Consider the following 17,687-nt stretch of genomic DNA (forward strand, 5'->3'; position numbering starts at 1 on the left):
AATCTACAAGGGATGTGTACAGGTAGAATCCATTCAGATGAATACTGTTATTGCTGTCCGTGGAAGGGAAAGTAAAACAAATTCGCAATTGATGCTCTTAATTCGTCAAATAGGATTGTTAGCTACAAAAGAGTATGTTACTCTGTTGTAAGGAAGGATTGTTTAGACTGGCATTCTTTAATTCGTTAATTTTGCGATATTATGTTGTTTTCAACAAATCATCAAAGCAACCTGGGGAAAGGACTAGAGGCAGGAAAGGAAGAAACGAAGAAAAGTAGAAGTCACAGCCTGGAAGTAAGGTACCATACCTGCATTCACCTGGGGGAACTGAGGAAAACTGATCTCCCGATCTATCACCCCTGGATTACTTTATGGGGGCACATGAAGGACAAAGTGTATCGCACCAAACCACACTCCCTGAATGATCTACAGAATCGCATTGTGGACGAAACAAGAGGACTTTCTCAGGATATGCTACAACGTGCACCTTGCAGTTTTTACGATCGGTTGACATAGCATTGTCAGACAGTCGACGGGAAGCAGTGTGAGCACTTGTTTTGAGGCATTCTGTAAGTCAATGTCATGTTTTCTTGTTCATGCTCTCTGTTTACTTGCAGTGTACAGTTACCCACAAGAATAGTCAACAATTCTTTCAGACAAATCTCATTTTTTGCAGTCTAACGTAGTACACCCTATCTCTTCCACGAATGGCGATAGGTTCAACTTGAGTTCGGATTGTCATTTGTGGGACGATTCTAGCATAAATTGATGTGTCATACATACCCCTTTCCATTTGAAAATATTGTTTGATATCCAATATGGCAGAATCCAAGATGGCTGCCATGATGGCCACACCACCATTCATTGCAGTTTCCGCACCAATATCCACTTGCAATATGTGATTGTCCTCCGTCCACGCGTCTCTTTCAGACAAATCTCATTTTTTTGCAGTCAAACGTAGCACACCCTATCTCTTCCACGAATGGCGATAGGTCCAAAATGAGTTCGGATTGTCATTTGTGGGACGATTCTAGCATAAATTGATGTGTCATACATACCCCTTTCCATTTGAAAATATTGTGTGATATCCAATATGGCAGAATCCAAGATGGCTGCCATGATGGCCACACCCCCATTCAATGCAGTTTCTGCACGAATACCCACTTGCAATATGTGATTTTCCTCCGTCCACGGTTCTCGTTATTACTGGCTTGTCCCGATACTTTTGACTAACCCTGTATATTTATTATGCCTACTGAAATACGATGTTTACACTTGGGGAAAAACCATCAGTTCAAAAAAGCTGGCATTTTTGCAACTACTGCTTGTGTCTAGTTATGAATTCCATGTCGAAACTTGTATTTTCATTTAGATACGAGTGTCCTTTTACAGTAGAGAGAACATGGCTGTGGAACAACCAAGTAATGTATTTTCATTAATTTGAAACACTTTGGGGATAAAGGCTGAAAAAAAAAAGCCCAACGAAAAAAGCTGCGGGGAAAAAACTCATTTTTTTCCCCAAAAAAGGTTTTTTCGACCACTTACAAATCTAGTGCTAAATCATAAGGTGGCACAGGTTTTATTTTTGTAAAAGTTATTTTCATCTCCGTATGAGACACAAATCATTAAGACTTACCAAAACTCTGAAACTGTGGGCAGTTTCATTCCAAACAGTTCCCTCTCTTCATTTGAGATGCTTACAAATTCTTTTGTTTTGGACATCAAACTAGGCAAAATACGAACAGCAGCAAAACTGAAAGTAATTGAGATACTAAGTATCAACAAAAAGATGTCCACATGTGATTAAATGATTATTTCTATTCATGCAATAGTAGTACTAATCTGTGCAAGCACTTTTATATCATTGTTCTAATTACCCTATGAATTATATGTATTTGAGGAATGAGCATTAAGAGGAACATAAATCTTACTACCTTCTGTCAAATGATTTTATGATTTTTTTAAAAAAAATAATAAATTACTAAGGTTAACCTGATGTCGTTGGTTACCCAACTATCTAGTTTGCATATCAAGCTTCAAAATAGATACAATAAATGGAATGGAAATAAAAAGTAAATAAACTGAGAACATAAGTTCTTGCACATTAAACAGCATGTAAAAAAAATGGGCCCAGCTTCCACTAAACACCAACACCAATACTAAATGCTAAGAGTACTAAACCTGGCCCTCCTAACTTAAGCAGAATTGTGGGTCAGGAATTGTTAGCTTAGGAGGGCCATGTTTAGAACACTCAGCAATTAGTTTTGGCATTTGATGGAAGCAGGGTGTGTCCTGCACCAGACCAATAAAGAAATTGTAAAAAAAAGATAATTTTACAAATCCTATTGGTATGTCTCAACTAAATTACACAGGGAAGCATTTTTTTTAACATTTTACATAAAGCTAAGGCCCCAGACAGTAAGTCACACCATTTACTCAATATTATCGAAGCATGTTTAATTCCTGACTTGATTTTTAATGGTGGCCTTGGTTTCATTATCATCTATACAAGGTTATTCAAAATGATTGTCGGGGGAGGACATGAAACACATGACTTTCATAACCATGAAAATTGATGCAGACACTTCCAAAGTTTAATTTCAATACAGATGGTGCCCTGTAGACACAGATTTGGCTGCTAGGAAGCAGGCTTTACAAGATGGCTGGTCACGGCTCTGAAAAGGCCTTCTTGCCTTCGAATTTCATCAGTCAGCCAGTTACCATTGTCTATTACACATCTCAGAATGTCTTCCTTCGATAAGCAACATATCATTCTTACTTACTTCAGCAACACATGCCTCTATTTTGGTTTGGTATGCTGACTCTCCTCTGATTTTCTAGGACTCCATTGGAAAGCCTCTCAAACCTGGTCCAAATGTGCTTCTGGTTTTGCCTTGTGCCTTGATAGTGTACCACCAGTGAATGGAATTTGTTGTTGAACTTATCATGAAGTAAGTCTAAGCAACGGAGAGCGAGATATCATGATTTATGGCACAGGCCTTTAGGATGGAATACTGTGAAAGATTGGTAATGAAGTGGTTCCAGGTGAATTCATGTATACTTACTAATTTGCAGGATTTGCATCGCTTTAAGTAAGAGTACTGATTAAGTCAGAATGACATTATTTTTCTTTGCACCATGTGGTACAAGGGTTGTTGATATTCATGTGAGTAGCTATTTTTATTAAATGCCATTATGTCAACTTCTATAACATTTGTTGAGTTTCGGTCTGAAACACAAGATATCGATGATTATTCACTTCGTTTTGAACAATTGCGTGTTGTTCAAAAGTTACCTGACGAGCATAAAGTGCCTTTATTCATTTCTGTGATTGGAGCTCCAACGTTTAAAGTATTGAAAAATCTGCTGGCTCCTGGGCAAGTACAGTTACAGCCTTATTCAGTGCTGAAAGATAATCTGTTGTCTCATTTTAAGCTAAGACCAAGAAGTATGTCGAAAGATTTAAAATTAGGCGATGTGTGCAAGAGATTGGTGAATCAGTAGCAGATTTCATGGTTAGACTTAAGCAACAGGCTCTAAAATGTATGTACGAGCAATATTTAGAAGAAGCCTTAGTTGAACAGTTGACAGTGGGAATTCATTCCGAGGCTACTAGAAAGAAGTAATTATCTAATAAGCGATGGGAAATTTTATAGAAATCCTAAAGGGGGCACATGAGAGAAGATACCCTCTCCCCACATCCGTCATCCAGGCTATTAAAAATAAATCAATGGTTTTCCTCACATTTAACTTTAATAAAAATTGTCGGGCTTTACTTTTTTTACACGTGCACTTTGGTTTCATAATGGAGAACAATGATAGAATTGTGACTCTTGTAAAATTCTTACCGAATGAATGAATGTCTCCGTAGATTCCAGAATAATGACTCTTCATTTTGAAATAAATAGTTTAAAATAATATAATTTATGTGCCGTTGGTTAATGAGATTTGTCGTCATATAGCAGAATCCACTATATTGATGGGAAGTAGTGAATGGTAATCATTTAGATTTGGAAACACTAACCTTCCAAAAAAAGCACGACTTGCCAACGTCTTCATTAATTTTCATGCACAAGCTTCACTTGTATCTTGTCAACAATGCGTACAGTATATGAACCCTATCTGATGAAGCATTGCTTTCAAATTAATGTAATTAGCGAGAAGCGACATCAAAAGTTTTGAGCTGGGCAGGAAAAGATAAAATCTTCTTGATAAATTACTCGAATAAATTTGTTTCTTCACCGTGGCTTGTGGCCATGTCGGTTAAAGACCAGCTATCTAAGCTGAAATCCTAGGTTCGAATCCCCGTGTCTCCAAAATATTTTTTCTTACCAAATGGGTGCTACATAATGTATTTTATTCTCGTCACACCAATTGCAGCCTGAAACTGTGTTATTGTTTGCGTGCCAATAAGAAAATATGTATTGAAACTATTACTCGTTCAAATAACGTGACTGTTACTCGAGACTACTTGAAATTGAAATTTTTTAGTTGCTGCTAAGCCTCGATATTTACAACAAGTGCTAAAATTGAAAATTGTTGTGTGATAAAACACACCGTTAATATTCTCAAGAAGAAAACCACTGAAATTAAATGAGTAAGTTGTGAGGAACATCAGCAAATGTATTTTAAGATGTTCCGTCATTCACGTGTCACTCCCCTAGTTTTATACATAGATAGATATTTACACTCACTTGATGAATGCTTGCACCTTAAGAGTAATTTTCAGATGGGAAAGAATAAAAGCCTGGTCCAAATTGTAAAGTCAAGACGTGCGCAGATTGTAGATGTTATTATCAGAAATAAACGGAATTAATCAGTAACTACAATTATTTACCTAAACATCACTCATATGGCACTTAGAATAGAGATGTAAAATATATCTTTTGGATAATTAGCTGTTTGAATTATTCTTCTTATATTATACTTATTATACTTCTGCTTTCGAGGTGTAATTTGTGCAAAACAGCTGAATGCAGACTGCAATCTAATATTAATAGCAATACAACCATTGCAGTATAGAGATATGAAAGGGACAAATATGTCGTTTCCATTCACATTATACTACGCAGGTAACGTCTCGGGTAACTTATCATATGAATTGGTTTTTACGAACTATCTGAATAAAAGCTTCCTCTTGTCTGTTGGCTTTCGTAGTTACATGAACCTGTCAATCCAGCTGTTTCTTCTCTGCGACCGAGAAGCAGAAACATTTCATTTTGCTTTGGTATAAATTAACAAGCTGCAAGGGTCGCGAGTTCGAACCCTGTCAGGATCAGATTTTTTTTTTCTTCCCTTTATTTACGCAGTAAACAGTGAAGTGTATCAAGATTCGAAAGTAGATTTTGATATTTCAGTTTATTTTGGCCATCGATATATAATATGTAATTTCAAAAACCGCAATCGTTCAATTCAATAGGAAACATTCACATGTAAAAACATATGGTGCTAATGGGAAACCTATATTTCTGCCCTTTTAGAGGTTACATAGAGAAGGAAAAATTATACATTTATTTCAAATTCCTCTTAATTTTCACAGGGGCATGTGGCAAAGTGATTTTTTTCAAAACGTGTCAAAAGTCTGTCGATACATCACACTCACACTTCAATTATACTGGGGACGGGACTTAAGAGTTGCAAGTGAGATCTGAACCACTATGTGCCTGCCATCTGCTATCGAACCCAGAACCACTCTATTACAAGGGGATTAATTTACAACACAACATACGAAAGTCTCTCCCTTATGTCACAAAATTTATCAATTTTTATGAATTATATAGTCGCCGAATATAGTGCTTTCTTTTTATACAAACACTACTAGAAAGCAATTTTGGTCTACAATATTACTTAAAAGTAGTTTCTTTTAATTCTTAGTAATAACTCCCGCAACCGGATCAAATGATATTCCTTGACGTTTACAAAATTACAGATCTATAGCCTGACAAGTTATGTCCCGATATGAGCAGATCGCTGCGAAGCACTTCCTATTACGTCATCATCCCCACCACTCTTCTACGTACTGGTCTGGCCTTGAGAGTACGAGTGGTGCCAACACAGCAAAATTAAGCTAAACAAATATGACAAACGATTTTTACTGTGTGGATTTACAGTGTCGGCTCATATCAGTTTATCAGTGGTTCATTTGATTTAATCTGGCCTTTCAAAATGCATGCGGTGCACGGATCTTAAACTGTAGTATTACGGATGCACGTTAAGGTTTATAACGAAGAGAAACTTCTGGAAGAATGACTTCATTTTCTGAATGCGACATCGAGCGGTGGCCTGCTTTTCTTTTTTAAAAAAAAGCCGAGTGGGGTGGGGGTTCTTTTGTTTATCGTACAACAATCACTACGAGAAGGTAATCTGATAACATGCTTGCCTGTGTTCTTTTTTAAAGCATTGAAATCTTCTTGCTCTTTACTCTTGGCGGCATATTTTTGAAATGCAAAAATCAAATCATGCCGGGTCCAACGAAATCAACAATCTGCTCTGGAAAGCCCCTTAGAGGACAGGCCGGATAAATTGTTTACAATGTTGCAACATATTTGTGAAATCAGGAGTTACATAAACATAAGTATAATGTTGTCGAGTCCACAAGTGCTGCCATGGGAGTATCTAAATGGATGGTTTCTCAAGTTTTAAAAGAATTGGATTGGATTGCTTTGTTGTTTTAAGTCCACTTTATGCACAGTAAGGCTAATCGGGACTGGACATACAGTTTAAAGTGGGATCCGAACCACTATGAGCCTCCACCGGGAATCAAACCTGGGACCCCTTGGTTACAAGACGACGACGCTACCACCGAACCATCGGGGAGGCCAAGTTTTAAAACAAGGAAAAGAGTCGTTGGCGAAAAGTGAGCTGAATTTCTGTACTCCAACAGATAAAAAACAGCCCAGGAAAAAGCAAATACAAATTTCATTGAAAATCCTCGGACCATTCTGCTCCCTCCAGGTTGCAACACTGCAAACCAACGTCGCACCAGAGAATGGAGAGGGGAAATGTTGTGTGAGAGACGCAACAGCTATTTGCAGCTTCTTGTGTTTAAACTTGTCAAGTTATAGAAGAGAGAGTTGATCCAAACACTTACTCCTGCACTATAAAATAACTCAAACAGCTAATCATCCAAAAAGACATATTTTACAGCTCTATTCTAAGTGCCATATGAGTGATGTTTAGGTAAATAATTGTAGTTACTGATTAATTCCGTTTATTTCTGATAATAACATCTACAATCTGCGCACGTCTTGACTTTACAATTTGGAGCAGGCTTTTTTTCTTTCCCATCTGAAAATTACTCTTAAGGTGCAAGCATTCATCAAGTGAGTGTAAATATCTATCTATGTATAAAACTAGGGGAGTGACACGTAAATGACGGAACACCTTAAAATACATCTGCTGATGTTCCTCACAACTTCCTCATTTAATTTCAGTGGTTTTCTTCTTGAGAATATTAACACATTGGGGTCTCGCGACGGGCATAGCCCGCAGTGCATTTTAAGTCAATGTGGACGAACGACGGGCATAGCCCGTCCTGCGGTATGCAATCGATTTGCTGATTGAACGACGTGCTATGCTCTTACTTCGTCTCATGCGCGTGTTCATTCAAGCCCCTCTGTTGAAATTCCGACCGCAAGGTGACTCATGTGCTATTTTTATCTCACACCTGTGACTGTTTGTTGTCGGGTTGATGTACTGTGCATTGTTTTGAATGGCGTCGTTAGATCCAGACTGCATTTAGGATTCCGCCTCAGAGTTTGAAGTTAGCGGCGATTTTGATTATGCAGATGAATTTGAAGATTTGGAAGGTATGTTATATTCGTAATAATTATTGTCGACAATATAAACAGTGTTGCAAACTCTAGTATTTTATGAATGAAGTGAGAAGAGGTAATTTTTTTGGGTCTATTCATCTTGCCTCTTGATTGATTCTCCTACATGCACTGATGTATTTTTAGTTTTTCCATTTATTATTTTGTATAGTGTATGTAAAATGAAAATTTATTTAATTTACTTAGTTTATTTATTTATTTGTTTAATTTTTACACATGACGCAGAACCAACTGATACATCGTCTGCAGCCACTTTTTCATACAAAAGATAATTACTTGTAATTTGTAATTATTTTTTGTTATGTGCACATAAGAAGTATTCTTATGCAAGATTCAAAAGATGTATTGATAGTTTATGTAGTTAATTATTGAAATTTCCAGATTACGAACTTAAAATATCTCTATATTAACATTTGTTACAATGTTGTACTTTTTTCTCATTCACAAAACATTGCTGAAAAAAATATTAAAAAACGTCTGAAAATGAAAATAAAATTTAACAAATTTTTGTTAATTGAAAAGAGGAAGTTTTGTAGATTTAAGAAATATGTGGTAAATAAAAACAAATTAAATTTTTTTTTCTATGATTTTTTGTAAAACAACCAAAAACTGCAGTCCAGAGGTAACAATGCTGTATTATGAGGCCAGACCCGAATGTGTTAACGGTGTGTTTTATCACACAATTATTTTCAATTTTAGCACTTGTTGTAAATATCGAGGCTTAGCAGCAACTAAAAAATTTCAATTTCAAGTAGTCTAGAGTAACAGTCACGTTAATTGAACGAGTAATAGTTTCAATACATATTTTCTTATTGGCACGCAAACAATAACACAGTTTCAGGCTGCAATTGGTGTGACGAGAATAAAATACATTATGTAGCACCCATTTGGTAAGAAAAAATATTTTGGAGACACGGGGATTCGAACCTAGGATTTCAGCTTAGATAGCTGGTCTTTAACCGACATGGCCACAAGCCACGGTGAAGAAACAAATTTATTCGAGTAATTTATCAAGAAGATTTTATCTTTTCCTGCCCAGCTTAAAACTTTTGATGTCGCTTCTCGCTAATTACATTAATTTGAAAGCAATGCTTCATCAGATAGGGTTCATATACTGTACACATTGCTGACAAGATACAAGTGAAGCTTGTGCATGAAAATTAATGAAGACGTTGGCAAGTCGTGCTTTTTTTGGAAGGTTAGTGTTTCCAAACCTAAATGATTACCATTCTCTACTTCCCATCAATATAGCGGATTCTGCTATGTGACGACGAATCAGTTACTGTTATCAGATGCTGCGCAGAAACTTACAATCGTCAACACTCATATTGGTTTATTTAGAATCAAAAGGTCATGCTTTGGAATCTCCATAAGTGGAGATATTTTTCAAATGACATTGGTAAAGATCCTTGGAGAAACCCCAGGAGTTGTTTTCTACTTTGACGATGTCATAATTGGTGGAAGAACGAAGAATGAATGTTATGAGAGAACTTTTTTAGTGCTCTCTAAATTACAAGCACACAATGTGAAAGCAAATTTGGAGAAATGCACCTTTATTTCTCAACATGTTGAATATTTGGGTTACTTAATAAGTGATCAAGGAATCAGTCCGTCTTCTAAAAACATAGAAGCTTTAGTATGCTGTCCAGAACCAAAAAATGTGACCAAAGTTAGATCATTTATGGGCATGTTAAACTTTCATCGAAGATTTATTCCAAATCTGCTGAAGAAGAATGTCACATTTAACTGGTCAAAGAATTGTTCAGATGAATTCCGCAACATAATTTCGGAAATATAGAAGATTGAACCAATTATCCCATTTGATCTGAATAAAGAGATTGTTCTTATTTGCGATGGTTCACTGTATGGATGTGGAGCTCACCTATGCCATCGGATTAATGGTAAATTGCATGCTGTTGCATGTGCATCTTCTATCTTTAATGAAACGGAGAAGAAATATACTCAAGTTGAACGTGAGGCAGTGAGTGTGTTATTTGAATCAAGAAGTTTTATAAATTTCTTCTAGGTCAGAAGTTTGACATAATATCTGATGTCACTGCAATAAAATACATATTTTCTCTGGACACAGCTGTGTCAAAACATACGTCCAATAGACTTGTTCGTTGGTCTTTAGCGTTGTCAGCATTCAAGTACAACATCATATCCTCATCTAAAGTTCCAGTAGCGGACATGTTAAGTAGACTACCATTAGCGGGAGACTCTTCAGTTGATATTGATGCTGTTCAATGTTGACAAATAGACGAGAGAAGAGAACCAATCTCAGTCGATGCAATAGCAAAACACATGAGTAAAGATCCTCTACTCAACCAAGTAATTACATTTATTCAGAATGGATGGCCTCCACGCTTAACGTTAGGACTGACACAGGATGGTTTGGCACCCTTTTTTGAAAGAAGGCAGTTTCTTTCCTATGAATCAAATTGTGTGATTTGGATGGGAAAACCAGTAATTCCGTGTTCTCTTAGAAATACTATATTACAGCTATTCCACAAACATCATCCTGGAGAAATTGCAATGAAAGAGATGCTCATCTCACAGTTTTGGTGGCCAAAAATGTCCAAGGATTTATTTATTTTCATGCAGAAATGTGATATCTGGCAGGCTTGCAAACCTAAGGTTCGGAAGGGACCAAACAATAAATGGAAAAGTGCATCATCTGTAGGACAAAGACTCCACGTGGATCATTTCTTCTTAGCTGGTTGTAAATTCTTAATTATTGTTGACGCTTTCAGTCGTTGGTTGGATGTTTGGCCCGTGCATTCTCTCGATTCTTCTGAAACTATAAGGTGGATACTATGGTCTTGTTCAGTAATTGGCTTACCTAAAACATTGACGTCTGACAATAGACCTGCCTTTAGTAGTCTTAAGTTCGAGACATTCTGTCAACAGCACAGAATACAACATTTGACTAGTCACCCATACCACAGTCCAAGTAATGGGTTGGCAGAGAGATACGTCAGAACGGTCAAGAATCATTTTTACAAGATACTTCAGCAACATCCTCACTTAACGCCGTTGCAGCTAGATATAAAAATTTCTGAACTATTACTGCTGTTGCATAATTCAAGATTAGGTGAAGAAAGAACTCTTCCTTCAGCTTCTGTATTAGCTTTTACCCCTAAAACTTGGTGGACAATGGAGGATAGTTGTGGAGACATTATAGGAAGTGATAAAGCTCCATTTCTGAAGGCTCAGAAGCCGGGAAGGCAACCAGAAGAGTATAGAGAAGATGATTTAGTCTGGGTACAATCCCCTAAATTTGTGAGACCTGCCTTTTCACTGGGAGTGGTACACTGCAGAATAGGTGCTACTTGTCTCTATGAAGTTCATATGTTGGATGGTACTCAAAAAATGGTGCACATTCGATGGATGTGTCATACGTAGATGGGACAACACTTCCAAAGAAGACATAAGCTGGAGTAAATTGTTTATCTCCCCCAGATATTCAGCAACACTCTCCGCCTATTGTCCAGGCAGAAGGCAGGAACACTACTTCTACTCCGTCCAACAATGGTACGGCTACTCCCAGAACACTTAGGAGGTCTACTGGATATCAGAAACCTCCCGATAGATATCTATGTAATTAAATGTGTCTGTGGTGTGTTCAAATTTTTCTTTTTCTTGTTTACTTTTTTTAGTCTGGGAAAAAGATGATAGATGCAAGTTATAAAGAAAAGGTAACCAAGAATATAGTCTGTGTGGGTTACCATCACTACAGAATTTTGTTATATGGATGAATAAACATGGAGTAAAAGTATACTTGAATACGTTTTAATTGTTATATTATGTGTTAGTTTTACACAATTAAAAAGGTGTTATCATTGTTCAACGTTATACTTAATGACTTTTATTTATCATGAAGTAAGTCTAAGCAACGGGGAGCGAGATGATATCAGTTATTGAACAAGAAAATTTTTATCTCCCCCACCTGACACTCCAGCCCCCCAACAATGAATATATCCTAGCATCCCCAATCTGTACTGATACACTGTTGTCAGTCATTAATACCTACCTATCTGATCCCTCCATATCTGCATCTGCAATCTCTGTACTTGAACGAAGTCTCTCTCTGAATATATTTGGAAATCCATAAGGATCCTGAAGGCGTACAACTTGCAGCTTTCCTTGACCTCTGCAAATACATTACAAGTAACTGTAACAATAAACACTGGCTTATAAGGTTCTTTCTAAAACTGATGTTTTGGGTCCATTGCCAGATCCGCCTTTAGTGTTTTCCAATAGTCACATTCATGTGCATTGTAGTGGTAATATCGTCGATTTATAATCTAGGGGTCCTGGGTTTGATACCCGATGGAGGCACATGGCACAGATCCCATTTTAAACTGCAGGTCTAGTCCCTATTAGCCTTTTTGTGCATAAAGTGGACTTAAAACAACAAGTCATTCAATCAAACAGTTCAACAATGTGCAGTGTTAACACAGAAGGATCTGGTGATGGACCTGAAATGTTGTTTTTAGAAACAACCTCATAAGCCACACACAAGTAAAACTTGCATTTTATCTCTAATAGTTAGCAACTGTGGTTATGCGAACATTTAAAAAATTATGCAAACATTTGTGCATTGAGTTCCAGAACTCCCAACAAGGAAGGCACGGACTGAAAATAAATAAATAAATAACCCGTGGCCTACCTACTTGCTGAGGTGTGAGATCATCCAACCAGTTTCAGGGTGATGTGTGGTCAGCAGGACGAACCCCCAGTCGTCGTTGTAGGTTTCCATGACCGGGTTACGGTACTCATTCGTAGCCAGAGTTGGCATTTTGCACGTTTTTTTCTTCGGAAAAAAACAACCCAGGTGGTTTTTTTCAGTTTATGTTTAAAAAAGTATATTTTAAAAATGAAATACATTTTCCCCTGGTAGTAATATATATCTTAACACTCAATTTGTATCTATCTCTGGAGCAAGCGAACGAAAACAAGTCTCTGCGCAAGTAGTGACGTGAGACGGCTCCACCAATGAACACTTGAGAGTGAACGGGACTGCGTGGAGAAGGGGTAAGCGACTGCAGTTACTAGCCTTTACAACAGCATGCACTGCTTCACTCAGCCCACTCGATTTCCTCCCCTTCTCTGATGCTATGCATGGCCTTGTTCCAGAGATAACTGAGACAGGGTATAGTTGACTGAGGGCCAGTTAACCTTTCTGTTAAAATGATGTTCTAAAATATTTGTCCAACAGTTTGATTCTACTCTTCCTGGATGGTGTAATACATAATGCTGTTGCTATGTGATCGGTTTTCAGGGTTGCATTCCCTGAGGAGCCACATACTTTAGTGCATCCAACAATCAGACTATGGTGGGATACAAAATATGTTATAAGCCGTGTTTTTGGGGGGCAGCCAACAACAATACTCCGTACTGGCACCTTACTATAGGTGAGGACTCATTTTAACAAGAGAAATGCCTATGATGAAAAAGGTCCCGGGCTCAAATCCCATCCTGGGCATGGATATTATTTCTATGTTCTCTCATCAATTTCATCATATCACTCATTCTCATTTTTGTGATCAAACAAATGTGTCAGAAAATAAAAATAAAATAAACCAAATCAATCAATCAAACAAAAGAAATGCATGTGTGTGTGGGTGTGTGTGTATACTTGGATGAAGTGACGGCGGTTAGGGAGAGGACCGAGCAATTGCCCTTCCTCCCTTCTTGTTTTGCTAATTTTGCCCTCGCACTATGCCAAACCTTATGTATAAAGGGAAATTAACTGTCCTCGACCCCCCTCCAGATTTGGAACCCAAATCCACTGCTTGGATGCATCATCGTTTATGAACGTAACATAATTTTGAGTGGTTGTTATGACGAACACATTAACAAGCAACACAGTAAAACAACAAATCAACTTGAATAGTGCCAGAACCATTCTTCCCAGGAAAAAAAGCAATGACTGTAACTTTTTTACAGTGAGACTTTCAATTTTATCAATCAGGTTTGTTACTTTCATCCCCCTGCAAAGATACTCAAATTTAAGCACGTTATACATAGGTTGCTATTTATGTATCCGGAACTGGCAACACTAATGTTGCTAGGTAACATCTAATATATCCATTGCGAAGTTGGACATTTCTATGGTATATGTACCCAGAATGTTGTGCTTACGGATGCTATTTTTGTTTGTTACAGGGACTTGAAAATTTCATCTGAGGCCAACAATGGAATTAACTCGAGAACATATTCGAGCAATGATTTTCTACGACTTTTGATGTGGATTATCTCAACAACAGTGCATTGATGAACTCACATCGACTTTTGGTGATGAAGCACCATCTAAAAGCACTGTATATCACTGGTTTAGTGAATTCAATCGTGGCCGTCATTCGCTCACAGACGAATCTTAAGAAGGCCATCCAAAATCGGTTGTTGTGCCAGAAAACATTGATGCTGTCCAAGAACTGATACTGAAAAATCGTCATGTGATATATTGTGAGATTGAGGCATCCCTGGGCAATAGTATGACTAACATACATAAGATATTGCATGAACATTTAGCCGTGAAGAAGATTTGTTCGCGTTGGATCCCACATAATTTCACAATCACTAAAAAAAAAGGCTTGTGTCGATTGGTGCAAACAAATACTCACAAAATACAATTGTGGTGCTTCAAAACCATGTATAACATGTCACACATCGGTCCAAACAACTCAGTATTTGACAAATGAAAACATTGAATTGATGTTTTGCCGTATAGCCCTGATTTAGCACCCAATGATTTCTTTTTGTTCCCGTACGTGAAGAATAAGCTACGTGGTCAATGGTTTTTGCGATTGATGCGTTCAAAATGCATGTTTTTGATATACCTCAATCGGAATGGACAGTGCTATAAGAATTGGTTGAAACGTATGCAAAAGTGCATGGATCATCATGGAGAATATTCTGAAAAACAATAAAACCATTTTCAACATGCAGCACATTTTTAGTAAATACTATTAATGAATATTCCATTCTGAACTTCAGTTTATGAAACAAATTAGTTTATGAATGCAGTGTTGTGCCTATGTTGGAATGCATTATATATGCTACAGCTACACACACACACACACATTTGTTTATCCCATTTACAGGCGTCGAATAACATGGGTACCTGGGGGAAACCCTGGGGGGTAAAGGCGGTCAGGGACGTGATGATGATCACATCACCCCCACTCACGACCGGATCAAGAAAGTGTGGGGCGTTACCCCCACACCCCCTATACGCCTTCATGGCGTGGTGCTATGCACAGGGGAACACTTTACCTTTTTTTTTTACCTTTACAGTAAAACCTTGTTAATCAGGACTAATAGGGGGGGATAAGTTGACCCGTTTAACGAAAGTCCGGATTAACTGAAATAACCTAAAAGAACAGTAGAAAGTGCATTAAAACTACGTATATAATGATGAAAAACGTTTATTATGGTGTATTCAAAGGGCATAGGCCTAAATACACTATACAGTACAGCAAAACGTAAAGCAATATGACAATGCAGTGCTTCTAGCTACACAATGTTTTAAATCTGCTTCAGTACAGTTTGTTTTCAGTTTATCACAGTTGTTTTTTCCCATTATCTTTCTGGATGTTTCAAGCATAAATAATGCCAAATTATAAGTTTGCCATATTTCATTGTCAGACTGATTTTGTCCAAACATGCACTGTATTTCAAAACATTTGTTGTCAGACTATAGCTTAAGTGATGCCCTAAAATTCTCAAAAGAGCCTCCTCTCTTTTCTTATCTCCAAAAAAGTAGTTTAGGCAGGATTTGAAATTTACCTCAGCATATGAAAAACTCATTTTTAATCTACAATCTTGTAATGCTTTGAACAAATGCAAATGCAAAACAAAAATCATTCTCAAGGTGTATCTAGTTTTGATTAATTTCAGCTCCTCTAAATATTCTGCAGTTATCATGGTCTCAAAATTGGTGACTTACCTGCACCTTCCCTGAAACACACACTATATTACATTGCTGAGACCTGCGTTTGTTAATCTACGGAAATGTAACCCAGTGCATAATTTAAAGCTCTCCCAAGACATGTTAAACCAGTCTCTCCTGTACTATCTTTAAACATGGTGACCAATTTTTCTCAAATGGCGTTTATCATAAATAAAACGTTTGTGATTTTACCACCTCTCCTCTCCTAAACTATGAATATTATTTTAAAAGTTTTATTGCAAAACTGTGAGCCAATGAAATCTCTAAAATCACTCAGTTTAATTCCTTATACTCCGATTTTTTTTTAAAAAAAAATTACAGCATAGCATAGAGGGAAAACATGGAAAAAAAATCAGTTTTTCAATCAACCTCTTTGAAACACATTGCCAATTTTGCTCACAAGTTTTCTACCTGCAGAAATAAATTTACAGTAGTTATCATGGCCACTAAATAGATGACTTATTGCCCACCCACCCTAACTCATGCATCATATTTTTATAATTTTATTGTCTTATTATTGTGCAAGTACATAATTTTCCTGTTAAGTTTCATGCACAAAACACAAAACTGTAGTCTATTCGAAGATTTGAAAATGTCAAAAATGATCAAAATATGAAAGTATACATATACACTGTATTTACTTGAGTACCCTACCCCTTAACAAAAAGGGAGAAAAAGAAAAACTAAAATTGTCGTAGATCATGAAGGTGCATGACTTACAAGGGTATACAGCTCCTGACCAGACATGAATAACATTTTATCTTGCATAGGCAAGCAACCCATTATGACGAGAAAAATTATTTATAGTGTTCCGATTTAATTATGCCACAATTAACAGCATTTCATTAAACTATAATAAATTCTCACTTGTCATGCTTTAAACATGCAAAAATTGATTGTTGATCATCACAGTTGAAAGTATGATGTGCCACTATGACTTCCCCCACATAAGGAAGTGACTGATGGTCAAAGTGCTACCACATTTCAAAAGTATAATCTTTGTTCAAGTATGCAATACAAATGTTTTATCTAAAAATTTCTGGTACTTTCTTCTTTTTGGTTTCTTGGATATATATTCTTTTTTATTTCTATTGAAAGTCCATTTGTAGCACGATTTGAGGAAAATAGCCTGAAAAAAACCACTATGACTTGTGTTGAATCATTATTTTTTTCGAGATGGGCTGATATGAAATTTTGGCCGATACCGATAAAGTACCGATATAAAATTTACCGATACCGATAACCGATATTCTACCGATCCGATATAAAATTAGAAATGGTCCTTGATGAACCTGAAATGTTAATTGATCTCCTTAATAAATGTGTGTTTCGAGGTGACCGCAGTGCAAAAGAAGTTGAATATTTAGACATTTAATTTTTTTTAGAAAGAAGGGCATGGAGATTATACATAAAAATTACAACAAAATGGCAGAATTTTACACTAAATTACAAGATATTTATCGATATATCACATCGGTAATTTTACCGATAAACTGTTACGCCGATAGACCTATATTGGCCGATAACGATAGAGTACCGATTAATCGGTCCCATCCCTATTATTTTTAGTATTATAAACTCTGCTAAGCCTTTTCAGTACAAGTTTTACAAAATATTTTTACAATTGTAGAAACTCACAAGTATTTTCTGAAACATTCTCACAACATTTTCTGAAAAAAACCTGCTTTTTGACTGGGTTTTTCTGAAAAAAAAAAAACAGCATGGGGAAAACTGGGCTGGGCCCACCTGGGCCAACTCTGTTTGTAGCTCCCCAATAGTGGCCACCAGTCCCTTACACAGGCCAAAATCTCAGGAGAAAAAGTTGTTACATTTCCCCCAGGAGACTCGTACCTGCATCTGTCCCATAGACAGAACCCAAAGCATGACACCTTCAGGGT

General features: G+C 36.9%; 1 protein-coding gene across 4 annotated transcripts in view; it reads right to left on the reverse strand.

Moving 5' to 3' along the window:
- Positions 1-17,687, reverse strand: part of LOC145985713 (calpain-5-like) — a 172,851-nt gene that overhangs the window by 102,294 nt on the left and 52,870 nt on the right. For all 4 annotated transcript variants that reach the window (XR_014441435.1, XM_083119775.1, XM_083119774.1 and 1 more), the window contains exons 7-8: positions 11,866-11,985; positions 1,637-1,753 (exon numbers count right to left, since the gene is read on the reverse strand). Coding sequence is in view for 3 of the 4 variants with exons in the window: in XM_083119775.1 (XP_082975901.1) it covers positions 1,637-1,753; positions 11,866-11,985 (237 nt within the window). In the remaining variant the exon portion in view is untranslated. The remainder of the gene's footprint in view (positions 1-1,636; positions 1,754-11,865; positions 11,986-17,687) is intronic.

The sequence above is a fragment of the Lepisma saccharinum genome, chromosome 3, assembly GCF_977018435.1.
Source record: "Lepisma saccharinum chromosome 3, izLepSacc3.1, whole genome shotgun sequence".
In the NCBI taxonomy this organism is placed as follows: Eukaryota; Metazoa; Arthropoda; class Insecta; order Zygentoma; family Lepismatidae; genus Lepisma; species Lepisma saccharinum.